At 41.4% G+C, this 27,366-nt stretch overlaps 1 protein-coding gene across 6 annotated transcripts in view; it reads right to left on the bottom strand.

Annotated features, from left to right (window-relative positions):
* Positions 1-27,366, bottom strand: part of LOC117776705 (protein MTSS 1-like) — a 49,648-nt gene continuing 22,282 nt past the window's right edge. The window contains exons 4-17 of one of the 6 annotated variants that reach the window (XM_034610884.1): positions 17,252-17,336; positions 16,105-16,196; positions 15,915-15,989; positions 14,382-14,393; positions 9,336-9,493; positions 9,014-9,121; positions 8,761-8,858; positions 6,883-7,147; positions 5,381-5,491; positions 4,266-4,523; positions 3,819-4,031; positions 3,073-3,232; positions 2,720-2,990; positions 1-2,559 (exon numbers count right to left, since the gene is read on the bottom strand). In XM_034610884.1, the coding sequence (XP_034466775.1) occupies positions 2,016-2,559; positions 2,720-2,990; positions 3,073-3,232; positions 3,819-4,031; positions 4,266-4,523; positions 5,381-5,491; positions 6,883-7,147; positions 8,761-8,858; positions 9,014-9,121; positions 9,336-9,493; positions 14,382-14,393; positions 15,915-15,989; positions 16,105-16,196; positions 17,252-17,336 (2,450 nt within the window). In that variant the 3' untranslated portion in view covers positions 1-2,015. The remainder of the gene's footprint in view (positions 2,560-2,719; positions 2,991-3,072; positions 3,233-3,818; positions 4,032-4,265; positions 4,524-5,380; positions 5,492-6,882; positions 7,148-8,760; positions 8,859-9,013; positions 9,122-9,335; positions 9,494-14,381; positions 14,394-15,914; positions 15,990-16,104; positions 16,197-17,251; positions 17,337-27,366) is intronic. The other 5 variants (XM_034610888.1, XM_034610890.1, XM_034610887.1 and 2 more) reach the window with 5 other exon arrangements.

The raw sequence follows: 27,366 nt of genomic DNA, 5'->3' as shown, positions 1-27,366 counted from the left end.
TATAACTCTGATATTTTATACAAGTATAAAAATAGTGATAGGTTGAGAAAGACGAAAAAGATGATTTAAAGACTGATAAAGAAAATAAATTACAAAAACGCGTGAGCTCCTGGACTAACTTGTGCAGCTAAATAATATTTACACTTTCATACATGTCATAGTAGCCATGGTCTCACAGTGCTTGAACCGAAAAGAAAAATGAAAACACGGACGATAAGTCAGTGACACTAAACGCTTTTTAGCTTTTAGTCTTAAAACTGAATAAATCTGAGGGAAAAGCCTCAGATCCTCAAAACATCCTGTTGTTCAGATACAAAAAATGAATGCACCCATAAAGATGAGGCTCTTAAATTACACAACGGATTTCAATGTGAGTTTCTAGAAAGAAAAGGTTTATGATACCAATACAAAAAAATTTAATGACACTTGAAAACGAATGAATTAAAAGATGCATGCAAGCTATATGCGTTTCAAAGAGGAAAGAGTTCGACAGCAACCAGACAGAAGAATAGAAACAGTGTGGGATTACCACTGACAACTCATAAACTGTTTTTGCCTCATCAACTTCTATAAAAATGTTTAATACTATATATGTATATAGTAATGTTATAAGCGATCAATGCACAGGCGGCAGTGTGGCTAATAAATGCTACAAAACAAGAAGAGGCTAATATATAAGGAGTAATATATAACTACAAACCACTGAGGAGTAGCTACACCGCTCGGCACGTAGATACTGCAGATTAAATGAGAATCATATTGAAGGCGATAATGAAAAAGAAAACCAATTCGCATCCTGAGGCATTTGGGGTATGATGATCGTCGTATAAACGTATATAGATGTGAAACTGAATGAAGTTGGCACAGAGGAGCAGGTGGAAATGTGGCAAAGAAACAGAGTGAGGAGCAGTGACCCTCCTCAGGGAAAGAGACTCGTATAATTATTTACAAATCATGTTAATACTAAAAGAAACTACAAACAGAGTGACGCATCACCCGTGTGGCGACAGAGTCCTTTACTTTTCGAGATGTCTCTATTGTTCGCACCTCTGCCCCGTGGAGCTCTGTGGACGTGTTTTAGTATTTGAACTGTGAGTTGAGGACGGTTTTGACAACACAGCAGCTTCCTAAAGCCATCAGGGGTCTCTTTAAACAAGTGAGCGGCCACTGCAGTCCGGGAGTTGCCAAATGGAGCCATTACTCCTCTAGTGCACCTGGATATTGCTCTCTTGACGCTGTGTTGTTCTTGCAGTGGCTGTTGTGCTTCTTCTGCCAGGACACTATGCAGCTAGAGTGCTTGTTCATCCCTCTGTGGTACAATGCACTCCGGCAACAAGAGGTGTTTAGACAGTGTTTCTTACGCTGAGAAGAGGCAGACACACGTCCACGTCGTCCTCGTCCAACCCGCGTCTTCAGGGACAAGACTGAACACAAGTGCGTCTTTACTGTTCTCTTGACGACATGGACACAGTGTGAGGTGACGCTGCTCTGTGCTTCTTGCTATTACAACAGAAACGTCCTCATGTTTTACACTGGGATTACGCAGTTAACGGCTCGGATTTGCAAATACATTTTATTGCTTAGGCCAGAATCCTATATTCTGTGATGTATGTAAGAAATTAGGTCTTTTCTCTTTGTCTCACACAGACTGTTTAACTAAGGCTCTACCTTAAATGGGCTTGTGATCCACTTCAGGTCCAAACCCATATGTTAACAAACCTCGTTTTATGTGTTTTCTGTGGCATCTTAAGCCAAACTAGGAAACTTGGAGCTTGCATATCTATGTTTTCCTCTCATTCTGTAGTGAGAGATTCTCACAGATGGAAATTTACACTTAGAAATGTAGAGTAGGTGCCAATGACTTCTCAAGCTAGCATTAGAAGTCTTTTCTGTACATTGCATCTCTAGCAGCAACACTTTTTTTTTAAAGCCTTTAACCTCATTTACAAATATAATGAAGGGGAGCCTCAATTTTATGACACAGGGTCATGTTTCTGAATATTGTGATGATGTCCTCATGCGATGCGCGGTGAGGAGCGATCATTGGTGAGGGTTCTCTTGAGCTTGACCCCCTTGCGAATGGCCACCAGCATGTTTCCCTTCCCCCCTTCCCTCGCCTCCTCTCCTCCAGTCTCGCTCTGAAGGTGCTGCTGGGTCAGCTGGTTGGGCAGCGGGACGGTGGGGGGGTTGGTCGTAGCCTGACCGCTCCAGGACATCACAGGCAACGTGTCGACATCCTCACCTCCTGTAAATGTTGGAGAGTATGGGATTTCTCCTCCTCCTCGCCTCTCCTCAGCATTCCTGTTCCCGTTAACCGCAGCAGACATATCAGGGACTGTTGGGATTTTCACCGGGACGACAGGCGTGCGAATAGGGATGGGGCCTGTGCCCACGACAGAGCCTGAGCGGCGAGCGGAAGGTTTTGAGGACGGGGTGCGACGGATTGTGGCAACCCCCGGGGTGACCATAACTGGGCCGTGGCTTGTAGGATAGGAGCCAGAGGCATTATAGGAGCTGGATCCGGAATAAAACGATTGACCTGAACATGGGCCTGCAATGACACAACGAGAACAATGATGTCATCCATAAATAAAGTGAATTTCCCTTTAAGTACATTTTATTATATTATACAAGAAAGCAGAAGTAAAAAGACTTGAAGTATTCATCTGATGAGGTCAAAAAGATAAAAATGTAAAGATATAAGTTTATGACAGGATCAGTGAAGCCTTTACCTGTAGGGTTAGATGGATAAGCTCCTGTGTGGATCGGTGTGGGAGGATAAGGCCCCGCGGGGTAGGCCCCCTGTCCAGGGTACGGAGCCTGTGTGCTGGGCAGACCGGCTGTGGAGGCTGGGCGTTTGGTCTGGAACATGCGTCGGTAGGACTGACTGATGTCACTGTTTCTGGGGATGGTGGAGGACTTGTCAAATTCAGAATGCTGCTGCTCAGGCTCCTGATCTCCAGCCATTGAGAAATAGTCATAATCTGATACTAGAGGGAGAAGAAAGACAGAGAGGTTAGGAGTGCACTTTTCAAAATTGGTGTTGGACTGATTCTGGAAAGTACATGTTACCTTGTGAAGGTATGGTGTCTTCGGAGCAGCAGGGTGTGTTGGTCTGGGTGCTGTAGCCACTCGAGCACTGCATGGAGTCTCTGCTGGACCTCTGGGTGTCCAGCTCCAGACCTCTGGACAAGACTAGGGCCAGTTCCTCATGGACCTCGAATTCACCAGCCTGTAACAATCGCCCAAATGAAAAAAACAAACAAAAAACATTTAGTAACAGAGTCTGAACGTCTGGATAAAGCCAGGTTTAATTTATTGAAGCCATTAAAATCATTAGGTACAACTTATTAGACTCATTAAATGGGAACATTAGTGGGGGGAGCCTCACTCATGTGGTTTAAATCCCACGACGGCAAAAACATGGACCCTGCTGGAAGTTGAATGAGAGGTCATCTGAAACTCAATCATCACAACTGCCAGAAAATGTCGACTGTCCTGTGTTTGTGTAGATTAGGTATTGGCAGAAAGAAAGATGTAAACGAATCACTGCATAATTCTCATGTTGTTATGGGGGGAATTTACCTCTGGCTGCAGCAGAGTACAGGAGTTTTATAAGTATAAATCAGGTCGAACAAAGTGACTTAATGTTTTACAAGCTCACTGCAAACTTCCAAAAAAGACTAACTTATTAAAACTCCCAATGTTGAGATTAATCTAAATAAGAATAGATGAGGAAATAATTCAGAAAAAATTGTTACTTCAGAGCTGAGGTGTCAAACCCAGACAAACATTAGGAGATGGAGACTGACTCTGACCTTGAGAGGTGCCGCCACAGTCCTGCTTTTCTCTACCACAGAAGCCGATGAGCTTGGTGTTTGTAGAACAGCCCGAGCTGGTGTTGAGGACGAGATCGAGCCGTCACTGTTCATGTTACCATTACTGTCGATTATAGCCGGGGTCTCCTTGTCTTTCTTCCTCCTTAGTGTGTTGACCATGGGCTGGTCGTAAGGCCCTGGCTTTGCCCAGTCCTGAGAAGGAAGACGTCAACGATTACTGATGATACTAAACATTTCTCTGTTGAACATTTAAAAGCTCCATCTCTTCATATCATCTCAGTTTGAAAGCCTGCAGAATGTACTTAGAGTATAAAAGATGGAAACTGATCAAATGTATTTACACATGACACAACAATAAAACCAATAAACCAGGTTTGCATGTCGAACAAACACTGGATATGGAGGATGGGACTACGCTGAACAAACCTTCCAGGTTGGGACCTGAGATGACGGCACCATGGGCGAGCCCATCGTGCAGTATTGAGTGTAGTCTGGCAGCAAGGCTGAGGCGGGACGGGACCATGAGCGAGTGGGGCAGGAGGTGGAGGTGGAGGTGGAGGTGGAGGATGAGGAGGAGGGAGGGTAGAACGGGAAGGCGGTGGCCGACCCCGAGCCCAAACTCCCCCCGTTGCTATGCAGGTAGGGGGAACTGGCCGGACTGTAGTGGTCAAAGCCATTGGACAACTGGATGTGTGTGCATCGGTGGGAGGAACGGATGAGAACAGAAACAAACACACAATGGGATAAATTATTGAAATGATAAAAAAACATGACAAAACAAAACAAAACAAAAAACATCACTGAGGAGAAATCATTCAAAAATGAACACAAAAAAGAATGAGGAAGTACGGAGCCCCCTATGGGTCATGGCAATAACTTTTTTGAGGATTAAATTTGCGTTCCCTCGCAATAAGTTTCGTGTAATCACCCAATAGTTTCCCATTGTCATCATGCAACATCATCATCTCATTAAAGGCAAAGTGAGAGGCTCCACACGAGTCCGACAGCATCATGCAGATCACTCTCTGCATTCTTCTGGAGTGACCTCTTGATCTTAGTATTTAAAGAAGTTTCACTAATTGTACAACTATGCCTATTAAGCAGTTTGCTAATACTATATCAGAATACTGCATGCTCAGTTCAAACTAAAATTCTATAAGCTGATCCATACTGCAGGGTTGTCGTGGGACACAAGTGGATATGGGATACATATGGCTCAGAAGGAATAGAAGAAGGAAAATATTGCGAGGTAACACAAAAGTAATCCTTTAAAAAATGTCCCAGTGACCCGTTGGAGGCTCCGTAGAGTAAGCAATATTGATCATGTCAATACAGAACAAACAAAATGGTCACAAATGGATAACTGTGTGAAAACTGAAGAAACGGATGCCAGGGAGTTTGGAGGGTTTTTTGTTTTCCTTTAACATTTCTGTGATAAACCCAAGTAAGTGTGATGTACAGCCAAGGTTGGAGTTTAGTGTGAGGAAGCCCAGAGGTTTCTGTGTGGGTGAGGTTCACGGTGGAGGATGAGTGTGTGTCACCTTGTCAGTGTGCTGAGGTGCAGTAGCAGCAGCTAGAGGAGAGGGGGCGCTGCAGTCACTGTGAAGCTGCCCAGTCTCAGACACCTCAGAGCAGCTGGAACTGGGACAAGCCTGGGACAGCGAGGGCAGCAGCAGCAAGCAGGCAACAAGAGAGAGAGAGAGAGAGACAGACATGTGCAGAGAGAGAGAGAGAGAGAGAGAGAGAATCGCAAAGACGGACATGTCAGCAGGAAGACACAGAGAAGCAAAGAGAAGCGGATTATTAGAGGAGGAGAGGCAACTTTCCATAGTTCTCAGCAGTTAGTCAGGAGTACAGCCAAGTGACTTAAAGTGGAGAAGGTGCACTGGGAGTAATAACAGCATTAACTGCATGGACATCAGCAGTGTTGTGTTAGAGACTTGTTCGAGGGAAGCACAGGCAAAAATATCCTCACAGACTCTTGATATCTTTGAGGAAATATTAACAATCCAATCCCTGGTTATTTTATTAACTTTAATAACATGATACATAATCCATGTCTGTAAGGAAATCATATTTGTGCATGCTACCCTCCAGAAAGAGATTATGGTTTGGGGTTCACTACAGCATCCTGCATAGTAGTGGGTACTGACAATGAATGGAAATGAAAGAGATCCACATTAAGTGTAAGCCGTAGCCCCTTTATTCACCCCGAGTTAAGGAGTGAGTCCCTGCTAAGAGACGTGACTGTTCCCTTTCAAACGTCAGCCAATGTAACTAGAGCAGGAATGAGGCAGACTGATTCCCAGGACTGTGCTGTAAAAAGGGTCAGGTACAGTCTTGCCAAACCACCTTCACTGCATCATAAAAACTTTGCCTCAGAACTACACCAGTGCGTTCTGGACAGGGGGAACTTTGATCGCCTGGCTTGCAAACAAAACAGCCGCTGTGGTCGATGTCAAACCCCAAACCCCACCAGACAATCCGCTGGAATACATCACTGATTATTATCTGCGACCGTTTGTCAGATTGGTTGGATAAAAAGTGACAGAATGGGACCTGCTGATAGAGACAGGCTCTCAGTGGCTATAAAACATACTGTTGTCACTGTAACATGTCATTTCAACTGTGATGCCTTTAATGAAAATACAACATGCAGTACGCTCAGGCCTCTGCAACTTGAACCCAACCACAGTCTGTCACAGCAGTCAACTCTTTAATAGCAGGATGGGGCTGACCTGTTTTGCCCTGGGCCAGAGTGGAGGCAGACTAATTTCCTTTGCATTTATGCTATAATAATAGCAGTGAAATTACTTCACCATGATCACATAAACTTACTGCTGCCAGCTAACTGCCTCTCACAGATGCTGGGGAGATGTGTGAGAAAAGACTTGTGTGGATTGCTGATTTGGGGTTTTCGTCCAGACTACAATAACTTGTGAATCATAGAGCGTATGTGGTTTTTATAGTCTTGTCTCAACCATATGTACATACTTGGACACAAAGCTGTGGTTACGTGTGGGTAGTTGAGATTTTTTCTTACCTTTGTTTCAGCTGGCATAGGCGAGGATGATTTGGACGACATGTATTGGTCTTGTGATGAGGAAATGAAACCCGAGTCGTGGGAGGAGATGCTCGAGAGCCGAGCTGGGGCCGGCTGCGGCAGCGTGGAGCTACGGTACCGATGGCGGGGGTGATGGTGTTGGAAGAGTTGGTGTGAGGAAGAGGAGGAAGAAGAGGAGGAAGGAGAATGAGAGTGGGAGCCACTGGATCCCCTGGAGTCACTACTGTTAACGCTGTTCAGACTACTGTGAAAGGGGAAGGGGGTAAGGGGGAGGAGAGGTTTGGCAGTGATGGGGGGCGGGGTAAAGAGAATCAAGTGCACCCAAAGACATGGATTGAAGAAAGAAAGTTGGGTAAAGGAGAGATAAAAAAGGGATGAAGGCAGAGGATTGGAGGGGGGGGGGGATGTGGAGGAGACAGGGTGGGAAACAATTAACACACCACACCAAGATGCAGCAAGCAGTGACTGAGGCCAAGCCAGTCAAAACAACAACACAAACCAACATAAGAGGCGCAAAATCATAATGAGAATAATTACAGACAGGAAATCACAGGATTTCATGCCCTCAGACAGCCCTTTGAAAATATTCACACAAAAAGGGAAAAACTATTTCAACACTGAGAGAAATTACTGGGAATTGAGCAGCAATAAATTTAACATCTGAAGCAAATATAAAAATAGTACATTATAAAATCTACGATAGCATTTTTTGGGGTCATGATTGTACTAAATCATGTACAATCAATGCAAAAAATGCAACAGGACCAGGCAAAGGTAATATTTACGTAGTTTAAGCAGCTAGTGGTGCTAATCTATCATGCACAAACAATACACAAATGTGTGTATTAGGCAAGTCACAAAATAGGTAAAATAAATATAATGCAAAAGTGACTTTCTTGGTTTGATTTATGGATTTCATGAGTGATTTTTTTAAAGCATGATAACCAAAAGATTTGCAGTCACAGAAGACAATAGTGAATCTGCGAAGAAATCATCATTATTATGATTGAGACATAAAATGTATATTGTTCCTCCAGACTGGAGTTGGAATGTTTTAACAGCCAAGGTGGCCTTCAAACATCATTTTACAGTTTTGATTGAATCACAGACGTCACAAAACCCCTAAATTGGTGTCACAAGATTTTTTACAGGACAAATGCAAAGCAATGCCAAGCCCAGATTTACAGTTTCTTCCTTTAAGCAAAAAACAGTCATTGGGATGCAAACAAGAAGCAGTGAGAGTAAGACACAAAAACAAGAACCAAATTCTTCAACACTTCACTAAACTCTCATCCAAATATTCTTTTCTCCAATAAAATGTCTACTTTAACTGTATTTCTCCAGTTCTATAAACTAAAAACTTGTAGTTAAAAAAAGAGGATTAGAATAAATACAAAGCAGCTACGATACATATTAACTAAGATAAAGGACTAGTGCAGCTCATATTGACCACTGGGTGGCAGACATAGATTGGGCAACACAATTAAGTGTTTTCCTCTATGTCCTTGTTCCCCACCCCTTCACACTGATATAAGCTGTCTCATAAAGAAGCTTCGTAATAATCAACAGGGAAAAATGAGAGATTTGCATGTTTTGTAGATCTAGCGTGTACATATCTCATGCTATTATAATAATGTATGAATGAGCTATAAAACTGTATAACATCCAACTACAAAACAATACATCACAAACTGTTTGAGCTCCTTGTTCCAACTTGTAAGAATCTACACCCTACAATAACCTCCAGCATAACAAACAGGTTTTATAATTATTTTTATGGGTACAATGGGAAAATGTGTAGCCTCTCTGTTTTACTAATTCATGGCTGTACTCTGGTTATTGGCTGGAGGAACCTACCTGCACATGCTGGACTTCCTGGACATGGTGTGGCTGGGGGAAGAGGGGGGCGTTTGATATGACCAACCATAGTCTGAGCCCTTCAGATCCATGATCACCTGAGAGGGAGGAGAATATGAGTCACACTTTATATTTGTACTTGTGACGTCAAGAGACATTAAGCAAAGCCTCTTAAATAAACACAAAAAGAGGAACGTAGGGCGCATTAAAGTGTCTTGTTTAGTTTGTGTGTTCACAGAGTGTTTCCTCTCACCTGTTCACTGGCAGGCGGAAGCTTGTGTGGGTCAGAGGTCAGGGCTTTGAGGTCATCAGAGATGGCCTGGAGATGGATGACCTCTCCCAACATAGAAATTTCCTCATCCTAAAAGGATTAACGACAGAGAGACCAGAGTTTTTTGGATTGTAGATTGTGTTTAAGAGTTTAAACAAGAGTGAAGCAATGCAGCATGAATGGAGCATGAATAAGCACATTTTCAGTCTGTGGCATTAAAACAAAAAGCAACAACACTGCGGAGTGAGATGACTTTCTGACAGCTCATTTCTCTCTCCCTCTCTCCCTCCCTCGCTGTGCTCACCACGACAGGCCGGAGCATGGCGACGAAGCAGCAGAATCTCTGTCTCTCCTCTATAAGCGCCTTCCTCAGGGCCTGTTTCTCCGTCTCCTCCAGCAGAATGTATTTATCACTGACATCCTGCATGGCGCTGTCCAACTGGGGCTGGATATCTCCTCGACCTTGGAAACAAAGAGGACACACAAACATAGACACAAAAAAATTAATCTACATGGAAACTGGAAACACACAATTGGTCTAATTATGACGGCACAATGTTTAGAAAAATGTATTGAGATAAATTTGACAGCAGAGCTTCCTTCAGAAAAGAAATACTAAAAAGCACAACATGCATGAATAATTACAAACAATATGACTGTGAAACAATGAAGGAACATTTTAAGTACTAGATTTGTCATCACTTTCATCTCATCTGTTACGACTGCTCAACGTGTTATCTCTTCATTGTAGACTATGCTTTATTAATTGCTACTGTTTGAAAGTCTCTGCTACTTTTTTGGGCTATCACCTCAGCATGAATGGCCACTCTTGTCACTGAAGTGTCTCCTGTCTATCGTTCAGCGGAGGCAGGAAGACTATCTCCTGTGCGCTACTCTGTTGCTTGTTTTGGAAAACTTCAGTCTATGACGCATTACTCAAAGCGTGAGAACCCTATTTGACTATCTCTCAGCCGGACTTTGTTAAACTTATTCATTTCAGAGAGAGGGAGATTCTTGACAGCGAGAAGAACGACTGTGTGTGTGTTTGTGTTTTAATGACTAACAAGAGTGCAAAGTTTCTACAAGACCATCTGGACCTTGTTTTGTGTGTGTCTGTGTGTGTGTGCGTGTGCGTGTGCGTGTGTTGAATATGCATATGCAAATCTGAGAAGGTTTTAGGACAGTCATGACAATCCCAAGGTTATCCTTTTATTCAGCACTATATGTGCCTTTTTGCTCTGTGTGTGTGTGTGTGTGTCTTATTATAAGTGAGGATACCCTGCAGCCAAATCAAGCCCTCTCGAGTTCTCTCTGGAGGCAGGAAGGCTGGCGACTGCCCAAGTTGACACACAGTTGGGCCTCCGAGCCATTATCTTACCACTCCAACTGCACTTGCACCCAAACACACACAGTCTTGACTTTGGTACATGAAGGTTAAACCGACAGAGAACAACTCTGTGGTCTATCTGTCTGCTCTCTTGTCTGGGCAAAGATAACAAACTAGTGTATTTTGTTGAACGTTCGACGTGAGGCCCCTCTATCATGCGAACCAGAAGTAAAGTAACACAGATAAAGTTTCACACGCAAATCATTTCACCACAAACGTAAAACGTCAGAATCTCCATCTTATAGCAAGGACAAACCACCAGCTCTTTCCTGCCTGATATGTAAGTGCAGTCTATACATTATACATGTGGGAAGCTCTGTTTCCACTGCTTCATCTCTCCAACAGTTCAGTAGACCAAAATAAAAATGACAATTACCAATGATGTTCAGCAGGCACAGAAATACCACAACTGGAAAAGCACATCAAATGGAAAGTCTGTATGATGCCCCCACCATCATCAGAATAGCTCAAAATGACATATTTTCACTGAAGTACAATGTGAATGTTGATGCTGGGTCTAGGTCATTAAGGTGGTTCCATTTCTTCTGAGACAATGTGTTTAACCAGAGTGAGAAGTCTGTGCAGCTACATCTCCAATCTGAGGAAGTGTTTTAACGAAATACCAAAATTTATCTTCATTTTATGTAAATATATCTGGATTGTAGATTTACAAGGGACTAAAATATGCAGTTTAACAGTTTAAACTGACTAATGAAATATACTAAAACTACACTACTACTTACTGGTTGTTGACTAAATGAGGCAAACGGACTAAAAGAGAATCCATTCACCAAGCTGGTTTTAGTGTGTGTAATGTTGGACTGTGTGGAATTTGAGTTGGGTGTGAGTTTATTGCAGTTCCTACTATACTGCACTGTGGAGACCACGGCAGAGTTGATGGACTGTGGAGGCCAGACTGGAAAGTCCAAATTGCAGTATATATTTTCTGTCTCATTTACATCCAATGGCAGCTTGTTGAGCAGACACGAATACCATTACATTCTACAAGGTTTAGCAGAGAGTTGGATGTGCTGCCTTTTTCGAGCTTTACTCACTGGTCTGGCTGCCACTACAGGTCCAAACTCATTGTTATTAATTTGACTCCTTTTCATCCTGTTGATGTGCTGGCATGTCAATGATGTTGTAATCACTAGTTATACACAGCTGATCAATGGTATTGCTAAGGAATAATGTAAAAAGTGCATCCATAAAATAAAACTGCAAACAGCTGCATCTAGAGAATTTCAAATCTTTATGATAAAATGCTTAATAGTTGCCATGAGTACAAAAAAGGGAATCAATGCAACTAAATTATATATGTCACATAAGATCCCAAAATATTTGTAATCGCATCAATTTTTTTCTTTAAATCTGTTTCAAGACGACTAAAAAACATTTGAAACTTCAGACTTTAGCTGAGCTCAATGTAGAAAAACAGCCTTTCAAGCTCCAGTGCCAGCGATGCTGTGGTGTCTCCTTGGCACGAGGTTAATTGAGGGAGCATACTGCATTCTGGTTTCTCCCGCTAGTTCAAGCATTGGCAGTCAGTATTCTCGACATAACCAAAGTGGTTTTGGAAAGTTGAGGAACTTTGTTCAGACAGATGGAAAGCCAAATATTTTCTTTGTTGCCGTTTTGGTAGTGCTCATGAGAGTTGTGCTCGACACAATAACAATCGGCATCACTTCACGTCTACATCTATTTCTGTTAAAGGCTGATCCATCGAGTGTGAAAATGTACATAATGCGTTAATACTTACAAAGTACTTTCTGACCACACATGGAATGAAAAATATGTTTTCATATTCAACCAAAAGCCATATGCTTTACTCAATCAGATTGAGACGGACATGAGTGTTAATGTAAGAGGCACGGATGGAAAAGACTGTTCGCATACACACACACACACCCTGGCACACGTGTGTCAAGACAATGCAGGCGAGTAAATATCAACTTGTGGTGAGCAGAGGAGGTTGTTAGTGCTCAACTTAAGCCTCTGTCACGTTACAACTGTGTCTGAGCTGTGGGTTGCTCCTTGATTTGTCCACATTCCCGGTTTCTGTGCCGTAACTTGTGCAACTATGTGAATGACAAGGCCCTGATTGCTACTTCCTCTTTCTCTCCAACCGCAGACAAACATTGGGGTTTACTGCAGATCAGTGGTCACCGACTGCAATTGTGAACAAATCCTCACTAACATATTATTCAACTCCTTTCCGTTACCAATTAAAGACAATTAGGTCTTGTGACAATGTTTTTTGTTTTCCCATTGGATGATTTATTATATTACAGTCCAAAGGTTTCACATCTACAACAATGTTATACTGTCGATATCCTGGTGTGTATGTCTGTCACGGCAGTGTCCAAAATATGGAAATATCATAACAAACACAATAATGTATATTGATGAACTTAACCACTAATATTAAGCTAAGTTGCTCATCAACACAGCAGTCGGAGCAGCAAAGAAAACTAGTTCTACTGTGTGTGTGTGTGTGTGTGTGTGTGTGTGTGTGTGTGTGTGTGTGTGTGTGTGTGTGTGTGTGTGTGTGTGTGTGTGTGTGTGTGTGTTCGTTCTAATAAGATTAAACATTTTTACTGATATTCTCTATTTTTCTTTTCACCAGACTCAATGTGCCAGAAATCCAGCGACTGAGCCAAGATGTATATGGTGGACGGGTGGTGGGTTGTTGAAATAACCCACAGTCTCCACACATGTACACACATGTGCACACACAAATGAGATTAAGTGCTCCAGCTTACACATGACCAATAATTACATTAGGATGCAGTCACAGGCTGTTTCTTAGTGAGGCCGGGGTCCGAGGTCAGAAAAACACCCTCACAAGACACATATCAAACATCACAGACTCACCAACACCAGCTGACAGATGGGGTGTTGTTTCAGGGCATAAAAGGAGGGCTCTTCATTTAAGTGGTGTGACTCAGACTAGTGGCCTATTTCTAAATTTGATTTAAAAGTTTGCGTGTATTCTGTGACACTGAGGTGTGACTTTGGGTGATCTAGGTGCACTTAAGCTTTACTGGTTATCTTCAATTACATGAAGGAAGATAGCTGCTAAATTAAATGAAAGTACGCATATTATAAATATAATTAAAAATTGTAATAGTTTCTGAATCACGTGCTTTTGTTGTTATTGTTTTTATTTACAATTCTGTAGTGTGGTTGTAGTCAAAGTCAAAGTTTCAATCCAGTAATACTTCTTTTGATTGCTTTGACAGCCAAGTAGCTTGAAGAAAATGGAGAAAGTATGTTTATGTAAGTGAACAAAGCAAAGGCACAAAAGCGTACAAGCATGTAGTGCACTTACAAGGGTTCTTGAGCTGGCAGAAACAGACGGTTTGTAGAAATGAATGGAACAGTAGAGAACTGGACCAGTAAAGCAGAGAGGAACCACCCACTGGACCAGTTAGTGCCCGATCATATCTCAAGTCTACTGAGGCCTCCACTTTACCTCCTTACCTCTCTTTCTTCTTCAAAAGCAGCATGTTTTTATCATTACTGTTATTCTAACTCAATGAAGAAATGCTCTTCTATTTCAGCCCTCAACTGGGTTACCGTTATGAAGCTGCAGCTCCTGTTTTCCTGTTCAATTTCCTTTCTGAGAGCACTTTACTTCACATAACTTCTCAGGCATATAAACATGGGGCCACTTATGCAGAGCTACGAGTGGAAGTAGAAGAGGCTTCAGGATGGACGTTGGGTTTATGTATGCTCATATAAAAACCTATAAGGAACCAGATAGTAATTAGCATTAATAATCTTAGTGTGTCAATATGTTGTAGACATAGACTGTAAGTGTTCCATAACTGTAGAAGAGACTTGAGCATGAAAATATAGATTTTTTCATAATAATCAATTTCTTTCATGGCTTTTTCATAATGAAACTAAGATGATTGGTTAAACATTGCAGCGTAAGCAGCACCCTGGACAGTGACTTACCTAGATTATCAGCTGCAGTGCAGCATAAGGCGAAGGATTGTATCAGAACCACATGGGGACAGGGAGAGGAAAAAGATTTAAGTCAACTGAAAAAGTGCCAGCGCTAAACACTCATTCATCAGTTGCAGGTTTGTGTGTTTGGATGTCTGTTTAAGCTCCATAATACTCAAAGAAAAGTTAAGCCAAATCTATTTTTTAAAAAACAAAATAAGTGTGTGTTTCCTGTCTAAAATCAAGAACATATAAGAGCATAAACAGGTTCAACTTTACAGAAATGCCTTAGTTGAAGTAAAATCATTCAGAAAGTCAAAATTATAATAATTGATTAGAAGTGACTTTGATTGACACATTAATTTGACAGAAAATGCCAAATATCACATTAACTAATACCAGTATGTGAAGTATATTGATGTGTTGCTGCGTCCGTACTAACAAAAAGATAAAACATGCTATGGCTAACGCTTCTTCTTCACTGATAGACTGATCAATAAGAATAAGAAGAAGCATGAGGTTCTTGTACTCTTGCCTGAACATCAGCATGAGGACCGTTTGACATTCACTGAATCAAACTTAAAAACGTCAGCACCCAAAAAACAAAGTGGATATTAATCTAATTCCTTATTTTTGTCGATGGTATTTTTTTGTCTGGGTGAATGCATATGAAAGCCTGAGCCAAGAGGACTGCAGAAAAACAGCCCCTGTACTCTCACCAAAGAGTGTTTACCAAGTAAGGTAATGTTTATCCTTCATAGATCTGCACATGTCTAATCAGTGAGGATAAACTTCTTCCACACACTCACACACGCACACACAGACACAGACACACACAGCAGTCTAATGAAAATCTCATACATACAGTTTAGACACTGTCCCATTTTCCTTTTGACCTGATTTTTCCTTTAGTCTTGCTTGTTATCTTCTTGGAGACACACAACTTTAATCCAGTACAGTAGAAGATTGCTAAAAATAAAGTTTGATGCAATGCAGCTTATGAACTGCCTGTTTTCATTTCAGACGTAAGCAGACCAGAGATGTCTAATTTTGGCATCCAGGAAAAAGATGATTATAATTCTCAAAGACGTCAATGAAAACCACATCTTTCTTAAGTCCAGTTCATGGCAAAAACACAGCATCTATGGGAAAGGCAAAAACTGAAGCTGTAGAAGCCGAGCCTTTCCTTCCTTCACTTAAAAAATCTGAGTACTGTGTATAATGAATACACTTATCATGTAGTGTGTTCCCCACTTTCTGATTTTCTGACAGGCGTGATTGATGTCTTACTTTGGTTTAGCAAGCAATGCCCAAAATGTATAAAACCCTTTAACCCTACACTTAGCTAGTTATTATTCCTGCACAATAAAGAGAACAACCCTGTGTATGTTGTGTAGTGTGAAGTTCCTCTGGTTTTCATTCTCTGTGGTCAATTTCTTTTTGTTAATTTGTGGGTACAAATAAAAAAATCCTGTTCCAGGATTTGTTTCCATCATTAACAGATTAACAGGTTTCAAACAAAAACGAAACGTTTTCTTTTACCTTTCTTTGCTTTCTTCTGAAGTTTCAGGGTGTCCGAGGATTTCTTCTTGATTTCCTGCCGAGCTCTTTTATATTCTTAATGACAAAGATGGACAAAGTAAAACAACTTGTCATTGCTTGCAAATGATTGAGATATACGTTGTTGGTAAACAGATTTCTGGACCAGTGTATTTGTATTCATTTGAAATACCTTTAGCGTGGTCCTTGTCCAAAGTATTTACTCCTCTTTTCCACTCCTCCACCTGTTCTTGTAGAGGGTTGATCAGACACTCCAGGAAACCTCTGCGAAAACAACAGGTTAATCACTTCTGATCTCAGGTCAGCCTCATCCGTTAAACCATTCAGGAGGAAGTAGACTAAACCTTTAAAATCTAAACTTTTCACTTGTATCCAAAACAAATTTTATAGACTGAAACTATAAAATACCTGTCAAGAACCTTTGAATCTTGTGTCATTGTATTCATGTCTTACAGACTCACTCTACAGGGTTTATAAGTGTCTCTGTAGCAGACATTAAACCATTAGGTCTAGCTTGCCTTTCTGTCACTCTTTCAATCATTAACCGGTGGAAAGAAAGGGAGAATAACAGACTGAGAAGGAAAAAGTCTGCTTATGTCTGACTGTGTGTCACAGGAGGAAGGTAAGAAGCTTGTGCAGTCATGTCTGTGTTTGTGAGCGTGTTTAAGAGGCTGCGAGTGTGAGAGGTGGGCAGCTGCAGGCTTAGTACATGCAACTAAAATTAGACTTGCCCCTCTTGCAGACATTTCTCCAGAGACTGTGTGTGTGTATGTCAGAGGGTGGGTGGTGACCACAGCCCCCCGCTGTACAACCCCTGCTATGGAGATCCAAGTGGAATCTCTGCTGAAATGCCACCCGTATTAGAGAGTCCCTTGTCTGTATCGTGAGTGTGTGTGTGTGTGTGTGTGTGTGTGTGTGTGTGTGTGTGTGTGTGTGTGTGTGTGTGTGTGTGTGTGTGTGTGTGTGTGTGTGTGTGTGTGTGTGTGTGTGTGTGTGTGTGTGTGTGTGTGTGTGTGTGTGTGTGTGTGTGTGAGAGAGAGAATGAGAGAAGGGGCAGACAGAGAGAGATATGTTGAGGGTGACTTCACTGAGACATTATAAATGCCAAACAAATCGTCTCTTTCCCAGCAGCTCATGATCCCCACAGACAAAATACCATGATAAGGTGATGTATGTTGAGATTATAATTCAATTACAGACCATTATATTGCACTGAGAAACTGCTTGTGTCAAAATGCAATAATTATGAGTTATTCTTATAGCATTCACCAAAACTAGATTTAAGTTGTATTTTGTAACTAGTGCAAAATGTTACTTACATGGAGAACTGCTTCAGTTTGGCCTCTATGCTGCGATGTCTCATACACATCCTGGTCAAAGCTGATCCAATGTCTCTGGTTCCACCTGAAAGATAGGAAAAAGAAAAGAAAAAAACAAGCTTTTAATGTAAAAATCACAAAACTGTCAAATCATCTAACTAACCAAACTATATATAAAACAAGAAAAGAGAGAATCCAGAGAGGAAGGGTCAAGGGCAAATATCCCTAAGTGACACTGATGCCCATAGAAGCTCAAATAAACAGAAATCAAGTTGTGTCATATTCACTTTAACCTCAAAAGGATCAGACATTTACAACAGAAAGTTTGCTGCAATTTGCGTCAAACCAGCAGAACATCAGGACCGTCTGCAGCTGCATCATTTAGTGAGACGTCTAATTACACAGGTAACCACAGAGACTCCACAGAGCTGAACACACAATGGGCTTTTGATAAAGACTAGGTGGCTGCATCTACAATGTAAACACTGAATGAAAAGCTGTTTGAATATTTAAGTGAAGCACATAATAGTCACAGGCAGCTAATGCTGTAGAGTCATTAACTTCCATCGAAACTGGGAGTGACTTCACTGCTGGAAAAAAAAGAACCCTCATTGACCCCACTCTTTCCACTGCAGCCGAAAACTGTGGGAATCAGTGGGAAGGACAGATTTCGGAGAGCTGTGCACATATTCAGGTCAAGAGATGCCGGATGGGACGTCGGAGCTGGAGTCTGGAAAAAGTGCTCGCGGCTCATGTCAGTTTCTGTCACACAGGCTAACTAGCTGTCCACTGGAAGGCCTCTGGCTGGACAGCTAAGCAGGGACTTGACGTTGATTGACAGAACCATTGTCTGGCTGCTCAGTGGGACTGGTCGGGTTCTTTGTTGGACTGAGGCACTACTGTGTGTGCGTGTGTGTGTGTGTCTGCTGGTGTTGGTTGTGCATTAGAGGGCACAGAGATCTTGTATGAAACTGTGTGAAGTTCTCCTGACTTTCTGTTCAGCGACAGTGTGATACTCTCCGTTTGTGTGTGTGTGTATGTGTGTGTGTGGCTGTGAATCCCCTTCCAACCGAGCAGGCCATTCTGCTGTCAGCACAGTCCCTGCTGCATGCGGAGACACACACACAGAGCTGTCACTCACTCACACCCACTCACACTCAGATTTACAACACACAAAATTGTTTTTACTCTGTTAGAGGCTAGGCAGGGCAAACGCAAGAGTCTATTGATTTGACCTACAAGACTTATTCTTGTTCACTGGGGTGCCACAAAAAAAAGAAAAAGATAGTAAAATGAGAATAGCTTTCAAAGTGAATTTGTGATTTCAAGTTTTCAAATGGAGCTAATATTTGTGGGTGGTAATGTGATTAGGGCTCAGCCCAAAACAAATTTCCATGACAAATTTCAACTGTATTTCAGACTCAACAACATCTTACACTTGTGAAAGATTTTTTTTTGGAGCCACCCTGTGTGAACTGTGTCGTCTTGTTTTTAGCTTGATTCATGTGTCTAAATTCAACAGAATAATGGTGAAGTGAAATGTCGGGCGCATAAATTGTTGTTTTTGTTTCGTACCCCTCAAATAAATCTTGTCACATAGATGCTGACTCTTCTGTGTCTGTGTTGAAAACGTGCGAACCAGCACGATACGAGAGGTTCTGTTTTAAATTGTCTGTTTCTAATCCGAAGCAGAACTGTTTTCTCTCCCTCTTCTCAAAGACCAGTGTTAGCTCACTGAGCCTTTGAGAGCTCAGTGAAAAGACCGAATTAGGCTATTTTATACAATAAATTACAACTTTCCCGCATCTTTCAACAATACATAATTTAATGTCAATCCCACTGAGCCCATTATGACCTCAGAGCTTTCCCTCTATCCATTCATTCATCCGCTCCTCTTTAACCGTGCGTACTTTTTATTGCAGAGGGTGTGGCTACTACATGGCATAAAAGACCTCTCTGTTATACAACACCATAATGCTCATTCATTCCTGCGTTGACTTGTTTAGTCACCATATCCATCCATCCATCCTTCCATCTGGCCACCTCTCGCTTACCATAACTGCGTGTTATTATAGAGGGCGTGGCTGATAGATGCCACAGTGGTAAAAAAATAAAAAAAGAGTAAAAAATAAAATTAGAAAAATAAAGACAGTGAGTTTTTCATTAGAAAGTTACTGTAGAGTTCAGGCTTATGCTCGAGGGAAGAGTTTGGTTTCAGTTGATAATATATTTGGCTCAACCCCACCCACTCTACTGGATTTGATATGAACCACAATATGCTCTTGGCTGCATGCAACATTATGGGAGTAGAAACATGACACTCTGACTGCAGGTTACCTCTAACTCAAACTCAAGTCAGATATCAATTCCCCCTTTTCCATTTGAATAGCGTTTCAATGAATTCAGAGGTTATAAACTGAAAGTTGGACCAAAACTGCACAGAGATTGGTCTGAACATGTTAGAATTGCCTATAATGTGGTTATGGCAAATGGACTCCTCCCATGCCATGAGCACAAAAGGGATAAAGTTCCAGAAAACTGAGCCGCGAAACTAAAAACTGTTTACACCATAGCAGCATGATAATCGTTGTCATAAATAATTCAGCCACAGCACATATTCTATGTATAAAAGAAACTTGTTTCTCTTTCATGCACTTCTCCCTCTCCCAGCAGGTAGTGGCAATGTGGCCTCTACCATGACTGCCAGTTGCTGTGGTAACCGTATATCCATGTGTGTGTGTGTGTGTGTGTGCGTGTATTGTGTGTGCCTGCTACAATCCGACTTGGATCCAGCAATGTTTCTAGGTCAAGACCTCCTTGTTTTTTGCCACATGTAAAGTGACTGACAGGAAGGATACGACACACACTACCTGGACAGGCAGTCCAGTGTAATAATGCACAGCAGCATGAGCTTGAACTGGGATTCAATATTTTATCAGCTTATAATGGAATATAAAAGTGAAGTTGTTCTGCGTGTGTGTGTGTGTGTCAGATGATTTGTCTGATGTAAAGTTTTGATTTTGCATACTTGCATAATATACTAAATTATCTATTTATTAATCACTCAGCTCACACATCACATGCAGTTGAAAGTGTTATCGGTTTCATGTCAGGTCAGTCTGCTCAGTTGGCGGAAAGTTGTTATGTTGCTCTCAGGATAAAGTGGCTGCACTCATCGGCTACTCCATCGTCTAGCACCGAACGACCCCCTGGATGGAAATAGCTGCACTGGCAGCTCCAGTTGTCTGCCCCACACACACACACATAAAAAACACACAGTATATGCAGGGCAAAATATAAACACACATAAGCAGGAGACCAGACTAATGCTGCGTGTGTAGTGGCATAGCTGGCTTTCAGTATAAATAGCTGCTATGTGCCATGGTTGTTGTGGAGTCTTGTAATTATCCCTGCACTACCAACACTTAAACAGCAGAAAACACAGACACACACACACACACTGGAAGCTCCACTTGTTGGTGCATCTGGGAACGAATCATGCGTAACTAACACTTTTTTAAAACATAAAATGCAAGTGAGCAGGACTAAGTGTGTGAAAAAAAAAAAGAGCTAATTCAGCTACAGACTGTGTTTATGTTTCACAGGATTGTGGATGGTGTGTGCATGGTTTGTGTTTCCAAAACACCGACGGTCACAGGCCTCATCAATCCACAATGTCCCAGAGTAGAAAGTGAACAACATGAAGTTAATAGACAACACGTTAACTGTATAATTAACATGGTGCCCTGCTAATTTTTCCTTTATTCCTATCCAAGCTTTGTCTCTTGGGGACTGGTGTTACAACTTTGTGTGGGAACCAATGTCTATTGGGACATTTGTGACAAAGGTGATAGTTTCTTTCTCAGTGTGCGTTTGTCTCTGTGTGTGTGTGAGCACGAGAGAGAGAGAGCAAGAGAGATGGGATGGCAATTTGATGTCGAGTTGCCAAGTCTGTCTCTGTCCTCAACCCCCGTCCAGACTGTTCTTTGGAATGTCACACTGTGCTGACACAGAGGGTTTGAGGGTGTGTGTTGTAAGAAAGCATTAGAAAGAAGGGAGGCTCTTATTGTGATGCATAGTCCTCTGGAGGTGTATAGCAGAGTGCAGTAGCAAGATGCCCTGTGAGCGTGAACAGTGTTGAAATAAACTCACTGACCCCTCTCTCTAAGATTGAATAAAAGGACGTAGGTACTATTCTGCAATTAAGATCGATCATCCTCCTCTTTATATGGCCCAAACTCTTTACTTTTTTACGTTACTGCACCTAAGATTGTTAACTTCTTTAACCTGCCACATTTTTAACACATCTTCATGTTTTCCAAAAACACGTAATGTGCATCTAAGAAGGTACTAATTTACATGTAGATCCTGTGGTTTACCCCTTCTAAAAATAAAACCCACGGTTCACTTCTGGCAAACCCAGTGAAGAAAGCATGTGGTGCACACATATGCATCTTTCACGCAGATCTCAGCTTGTCATTAGCGGATGAAGCGAAAGCTAATATAAGGAGAAACAAATGAGTGATTAAGGGAGGAAGAGAAACAAAGTGGGATAGTATAGTTTAAGATGTGAATGTTAAAAAAGCTGCATAGATTCAGATAAAAAATGGAAGAAAAGGTAGATGGAGGAGAAAAAAAACTTTGCAGAAAAAGGAGGAGAAAGTAAATGTAGAAAGAAGGGAGAGTTATTTGGCTTTGGTAGTCCTGACAAGAAACCAACTCTGTGTATGGGTCCCAGATGGTCGCTGTTAACCATGGGCCAGTGGTTACACTGATAAGAGACTGCAGACCATGCAGCTGGATACACACACACATACACACACACACACACACACAACCCAGCTGGACAGAGGTAAGGCGATCTGTTCACTGGTTAATTAGAGACCTGGAGAAAACACTACGACAGCATCTACTCTGCGTTGGGAACGTTTAAAAACACATCTTCTCCTCTTGAAATTGGCCAGATCTGGTGTTCTTCTTCATGCATCAAAGGACATTTGACATTTTTAAAATGATTATTTATGTAGCAGTAATGTTAAGCATCTAGACTTTTGTTGCCTCTGGGTAATACAACTGATTATACAATAAAGTTGTCAGCAACATGCATTCATCTATATCATTTAAAGCTTATGTCTAAGAATTAACTCATGATAACACAGCTGTCTTTATGGAAAATTGCAATAATCACAGCAGACACTTAGTCAAAAAAAACAATGTTATACTTATATTGGTGTCTGACAACAGACATTCAACGAGAACACCAAAAGTTAGTGTTAAGCAAAATGTAAACACATTATCAGAGGTGGCTGAAATGAATGCTTAAATTTATATTTATATGTTTTTTCTATAACAGAAACCACGGTTAGAAAGTGTTACTGTGCTAAAGAAAGATCGGAAACCTGAATCATTCTATAGACTCGACACGCGCGCACATGAGCAGTTGGCATGTCCAGATGGAGCCACCCACCTAGCTGTGCTATACACACTACAGTTCATTCATTGATTTATTTGCCTGCTCTGTCACACTATTGTAATACTGTACGTTTACAGTTACACTTTTTTTCAATAAAAGATCAACTAAGTGGCTGCTTGTGAGGGGGTTCCGTGAATCTGGCAGCTGACAAAAAAACGCCAATAAATATAATGGGAGATTAGTAAAACGACTGACATGATCTCAGTAAATTGACAATACTATTAATAGTTAATAATGAATGATCAAGGTCAAGGGCTTATAATAATCTCCTCTAATAATTTGCCTGACTACCTTGGGAACCAACAGGAGTCAGCTTGTCACACACACACACACTTGCTGCAATGTGACCAGTGCTGACACACACAAACTCTGGACTGTCTGACTACAGCTCCCAGCAGCTGTCACCCACAGACAGAGGGGAGACAAGGAGGAGATGATGAAAAGGCAGAGATATTGAAAGAAAGAAAAAAGGAGAAACCAATTTATGATCGTGTAAAGATTATAAAATGAGTATTTACAACTGAACTAAAGTAAAAAAATGTTCTCCTTCATATAACATCTATATATGTTAAGTATGGCTGCATATTGGCAGATCCAGGTAGTGACAAAACAGCAGTAGCATTATTGGTTATGTATCAATTGATTCACAATAAAATGCATTGAATTCAACCAAATAAGAGTCAAAAGAGACCTTTTTTCATTTGCTACATCAGCGCTGGAACATGTGTTACCACACTCAGCACTGAACCTACGGTCATGAGCATAAAGTACACAATAAAAGGACTTAAAAGCAAAGTAATGAGTATTGTAAACGACACCACTTTTTTTTTTTACTACAAAACACCATATTCACTGAATACTGACAGGAGAGATAAGAGAAAGACAGATCATTATCCATGTTTAAACCCATGCTGGTGTTTCTCAATAGTCAGCTTCAAAGTGAAACGACGCACCAAAACAACAGCAGGCTAACATCTGGGTGTCTTTATGCAGAGTGAATGGAAGATGGAAGTGTCACTTGGTGATAATATCCATTACTAAAGGCAATTTGCCAACAGTGTAACTGATCTACTACTGAATGCAATTCTACAAATATACTCACAACCTGTACTCTTCGAAAGAAACCACAATATACTTATTGTAAACTGCAGTTGTGAATGTGTGTCAGTGTGCCACTGCAATGCAGTGAAATGTACCCTGGATAGTTGTGCATAACACCCCCCATTACCCTTCTCTCCACTACATTACTCTCCTGAAGTGTATACCCCCCCAAAAATATTCTCCTGTCCTCTCTCCTCCTTGTGTGCTCCTACTTCTCTCTCCCTTTCTGACCCGATTCTATTTCTTCTTACTTCCTTGCCCTCCTGCACTCCTACAGTATATTCTGCCTTGTCACAATCGGTTCGAAAAGTAGAAGCAGGAAGATTTGTTACAAGGGCCTTTTGAGTGATTACACAGACACAGATTATTTAGAGGTGTGAAGCAAAGAGTTTTGATGTAGTAACTATTGTTGGTAACAGTGTGTCAGTGTGCCTCTGTAGTGCTGTGTAAAGTTCTCCAAACAATTGACTGTTCCCATGATGCTATTTAGAGAACAGAAAGACATAGATACTTGGGTCTGAAGAGGTGATGAGAGGAGAGTTGAAACGACAAAGAGGACATTATGCCACCTCTGTGGTTCTGCAGTGTGAATGCTAACATGGTCTTGAGGCCGTAGATAAACAATAAAAGATGGCTGACAAATGCACCTCATCTGGATGCTTACTGTGCTGCCGTGTCTCTACCTCCCTACTCTGTTATCCTCGCCCTCTTTTAGACTTTCTGTCACAAAGCCCTGTGGTACGAAATGATGCTTAAGCAATGAATAGCAGCCAATTAAGATAACAAGACGGCATTGCTATTGTCTGCAAAATGCAACCCTAATTTTTCACTGTGGTGTGCATGTTCACTGCAGATCCACTTATTTACAGTGCCCAATCCATCTTCATTAAAACTCTCACATTTGGAAATGCATTTGTCCGCATTTCATATCTCTCATTGGTGCAATAATACAGTTTTCAGAGCGTGTTCACACATTCACAGAATCCCCCAGATTTAGGACAATGCAGCTGTACGATCATCCTAAGCATTCAGCTAAAGCAAACAAAGGGTGTTCTATGGCTAAACTGTGGGATATTTTGGACAGTCTGAGTCCATTTACCTCACCTGAGTAGATCTGTGTAGTTCATGCATAACAGCCCAACACTGTCATCAGCTCTTATCACCGCAAACTGTCTCGACATCTTCGTCAGGGTCTTCTATGTGTATGACACTGCTTTTACATCGGGAGATATTTGTTTTCTTCTTTTGTGTCATCAACCCCCCACTCGCTTCTGATGAATCCAGTGGAGGATCACCTTCTGTGTTCTCACATCGGAGGCTCTCACTTGGACATTTACATTCACACATGCAAAGTTCTGCTGAGTTCAGTGCATGTCTGGAAGCTGCTTTAAAGGCATGAAATAAGTAATGTTTGTGAGAGAAATAAAAGAGTGTGACATTTTCTGCCTGGAGACAAGCTGTTGAGAGGTGAAGTACAGTTTATTACTGCAATCACTAGAACTCACATGCTGTACAAGAAGAATACGCGGGTGGTCTATAGACAAGTAAACAGTCTCCAGGCAGATTTGATATGCTAATTTATGCAAACTGGCTCACTGTACAAGTACAGTAGTATGCCATGAGTGCACATGTTGACTTCAGCTGCAGTGCAATGCAATTCAAATGTAGGTCATGGAGGAATTTCACCCCCTCCCCTCTTCATTCTACTGTATTCCTTTGATTTCCTCCTTTGAGCGGTTCCCTCTCTGATCTAGTTCTCAATCTCATACCCCGATCTCTCTATGCTTGGTTTAGTTTTCTCTATTTCTGGTTTCTCTCTGTCCCAACTTAATCCTCCGCTCCCACCCCTCTTCTCTGATGTCTGTGAATGTGGTACCATAATGTTAACATGGTGCCTGAACTAATCTAGTCAGTAAGCAGTTGGCCAGTTCAGTGGGCGGTCAAAGTCAAGACATAAATAGGCGCGCAAAGAGAAGTGTTCCATGGGAGAGTACATGATCGAAGAAGAGTATTTTGGTGAATTCCTTCAAATGTTATGTCTACTGAATGAATAATGAAAAATGTTTCATGGTGTTGTCTTAACAGAAAATACTTGGCAAATATCCTTCCTCTTACTAATGAAAGGTCTGCCTATTATCTTAAAGATTCCATCGTATAAAAGATAATCGACTTTGGTGTCAAGTCGATGCTAAAATTCGGATGGTTCTTGAAGGTATCATAGATGTCGTAGGCATTGATTTTTGTGAGACTGAAGAGGACAGCCTTATAACCCTACAAGTAGCAGTAGTTTCAAAGTCGAAGAAGAAGAAGAAAAAGGAGGAGAGAAGAAGGCATATACAACAACATGTGGAATGGCAGCTAAAAGCAAAAATGATGCTACAATGCATTTTCAATGTGGTTATGAACAGATTGAGGGTGAGTGAGTTTCAGTTATAAAACTTATATTGTCAAAATGTTCATATCCTGAAACGTTGGCGTTATTGTTTGTGAATTTCAACAGTCTAATCAGTTGTAACAATGCTCCAGACAACATTCCCACATGCTAATGTTATCTTGTTAAGGCTAATGTAGCGACAGTTCATGGCATTTGATGGGCAACTGTTATAACTGTTCAGTCCGTCTAAATACTTCAATGACTTTTTAAATGAATGTTCTCATGCATCAGTCAAAAAATTTGTAGAGATCAATTTAAGCTACTGAACACTGACTATATGGATGTGTATGCATGTGTGCTAATGAGTGTGTGTGCAGCAGCCTCGGTTGTTTTCTACTTTTGGCTGTGGAATCCAATTTGGTATGAAGAATCCATGGATTTCCAATGGTATTGGTACCAGCGTATTTCTGGTATTTTACCACCCCTAATATACTGCTATATGACTTGGTCTTCAGAGCTGCATGTTTAAGGGCACAGTCAGGTCTTGAATATTTGGCTGCAATGAGGGGCAGTGTATGTTTCGGCAAAATGCCCAGTCTCTGGTATGCATGGGTGACCGAACACAAATACACAGGCTACAGTGAGTGGACTTTGGGAAAAAAAAGCAATTACCACAAGTGCCATTGCATTTCTGCATCGTCAGCATTCAACACATCCAATGTGGAATGTATATAACTGACCTGTAAAAGCTTCAAGTGCAACAACAACGCCAGTTGTGGTCATAGAGCTTCACTCACTGATATCTTGTGCCTGCATTTTGTTCTACACAGCATGTAACAGCTCAGCAGAAGCTTTAAGTCTAGTGCCTGGAATCTAACCAATTAAAGCCACCAACAAGGGGGTTTAAGCATGTCATAAGATAACCAGACACAGAGAAAGAGAGAGACACAGAGAGAACGAATGAGAGAGAGAGAGGATAGATTACCCGTGAGCCCACTCTTGCTCTTTTCCAGGCTCTGGTGCCCCACTTTTTCTCTAATCTTCCTTGATGGTCTGACACACATTCCACAGACAGATAGAAAGGATTTACTAGGAGCTCTACCAATGAATTCAGTGCTATTTTTTGGGTGACTACTGCCATCCAAATGTGTGGTATGCAGAACTGTG

This window comes from Hippoglossus hippoglossus, chromosome 16 (assembly GCF_009819705.1).
Source record: "Hippoglossus hippoglossus isolate fHipHip1 chromosome 16, fHipHip1.pri, whole genome shotgun sequence".
Lineage (NCBI taxonomy): Eukaryota > Metazoa > Chordata > Actinopteri > Pleuronectiformes > Pleuronectidae > Hippoglossus > Hippoglossus hippoglossus.
Note: the sequence above shows the minus strand (reverse complement) of the source record. Positions and strands in the feature narration are given on the sequence as shown.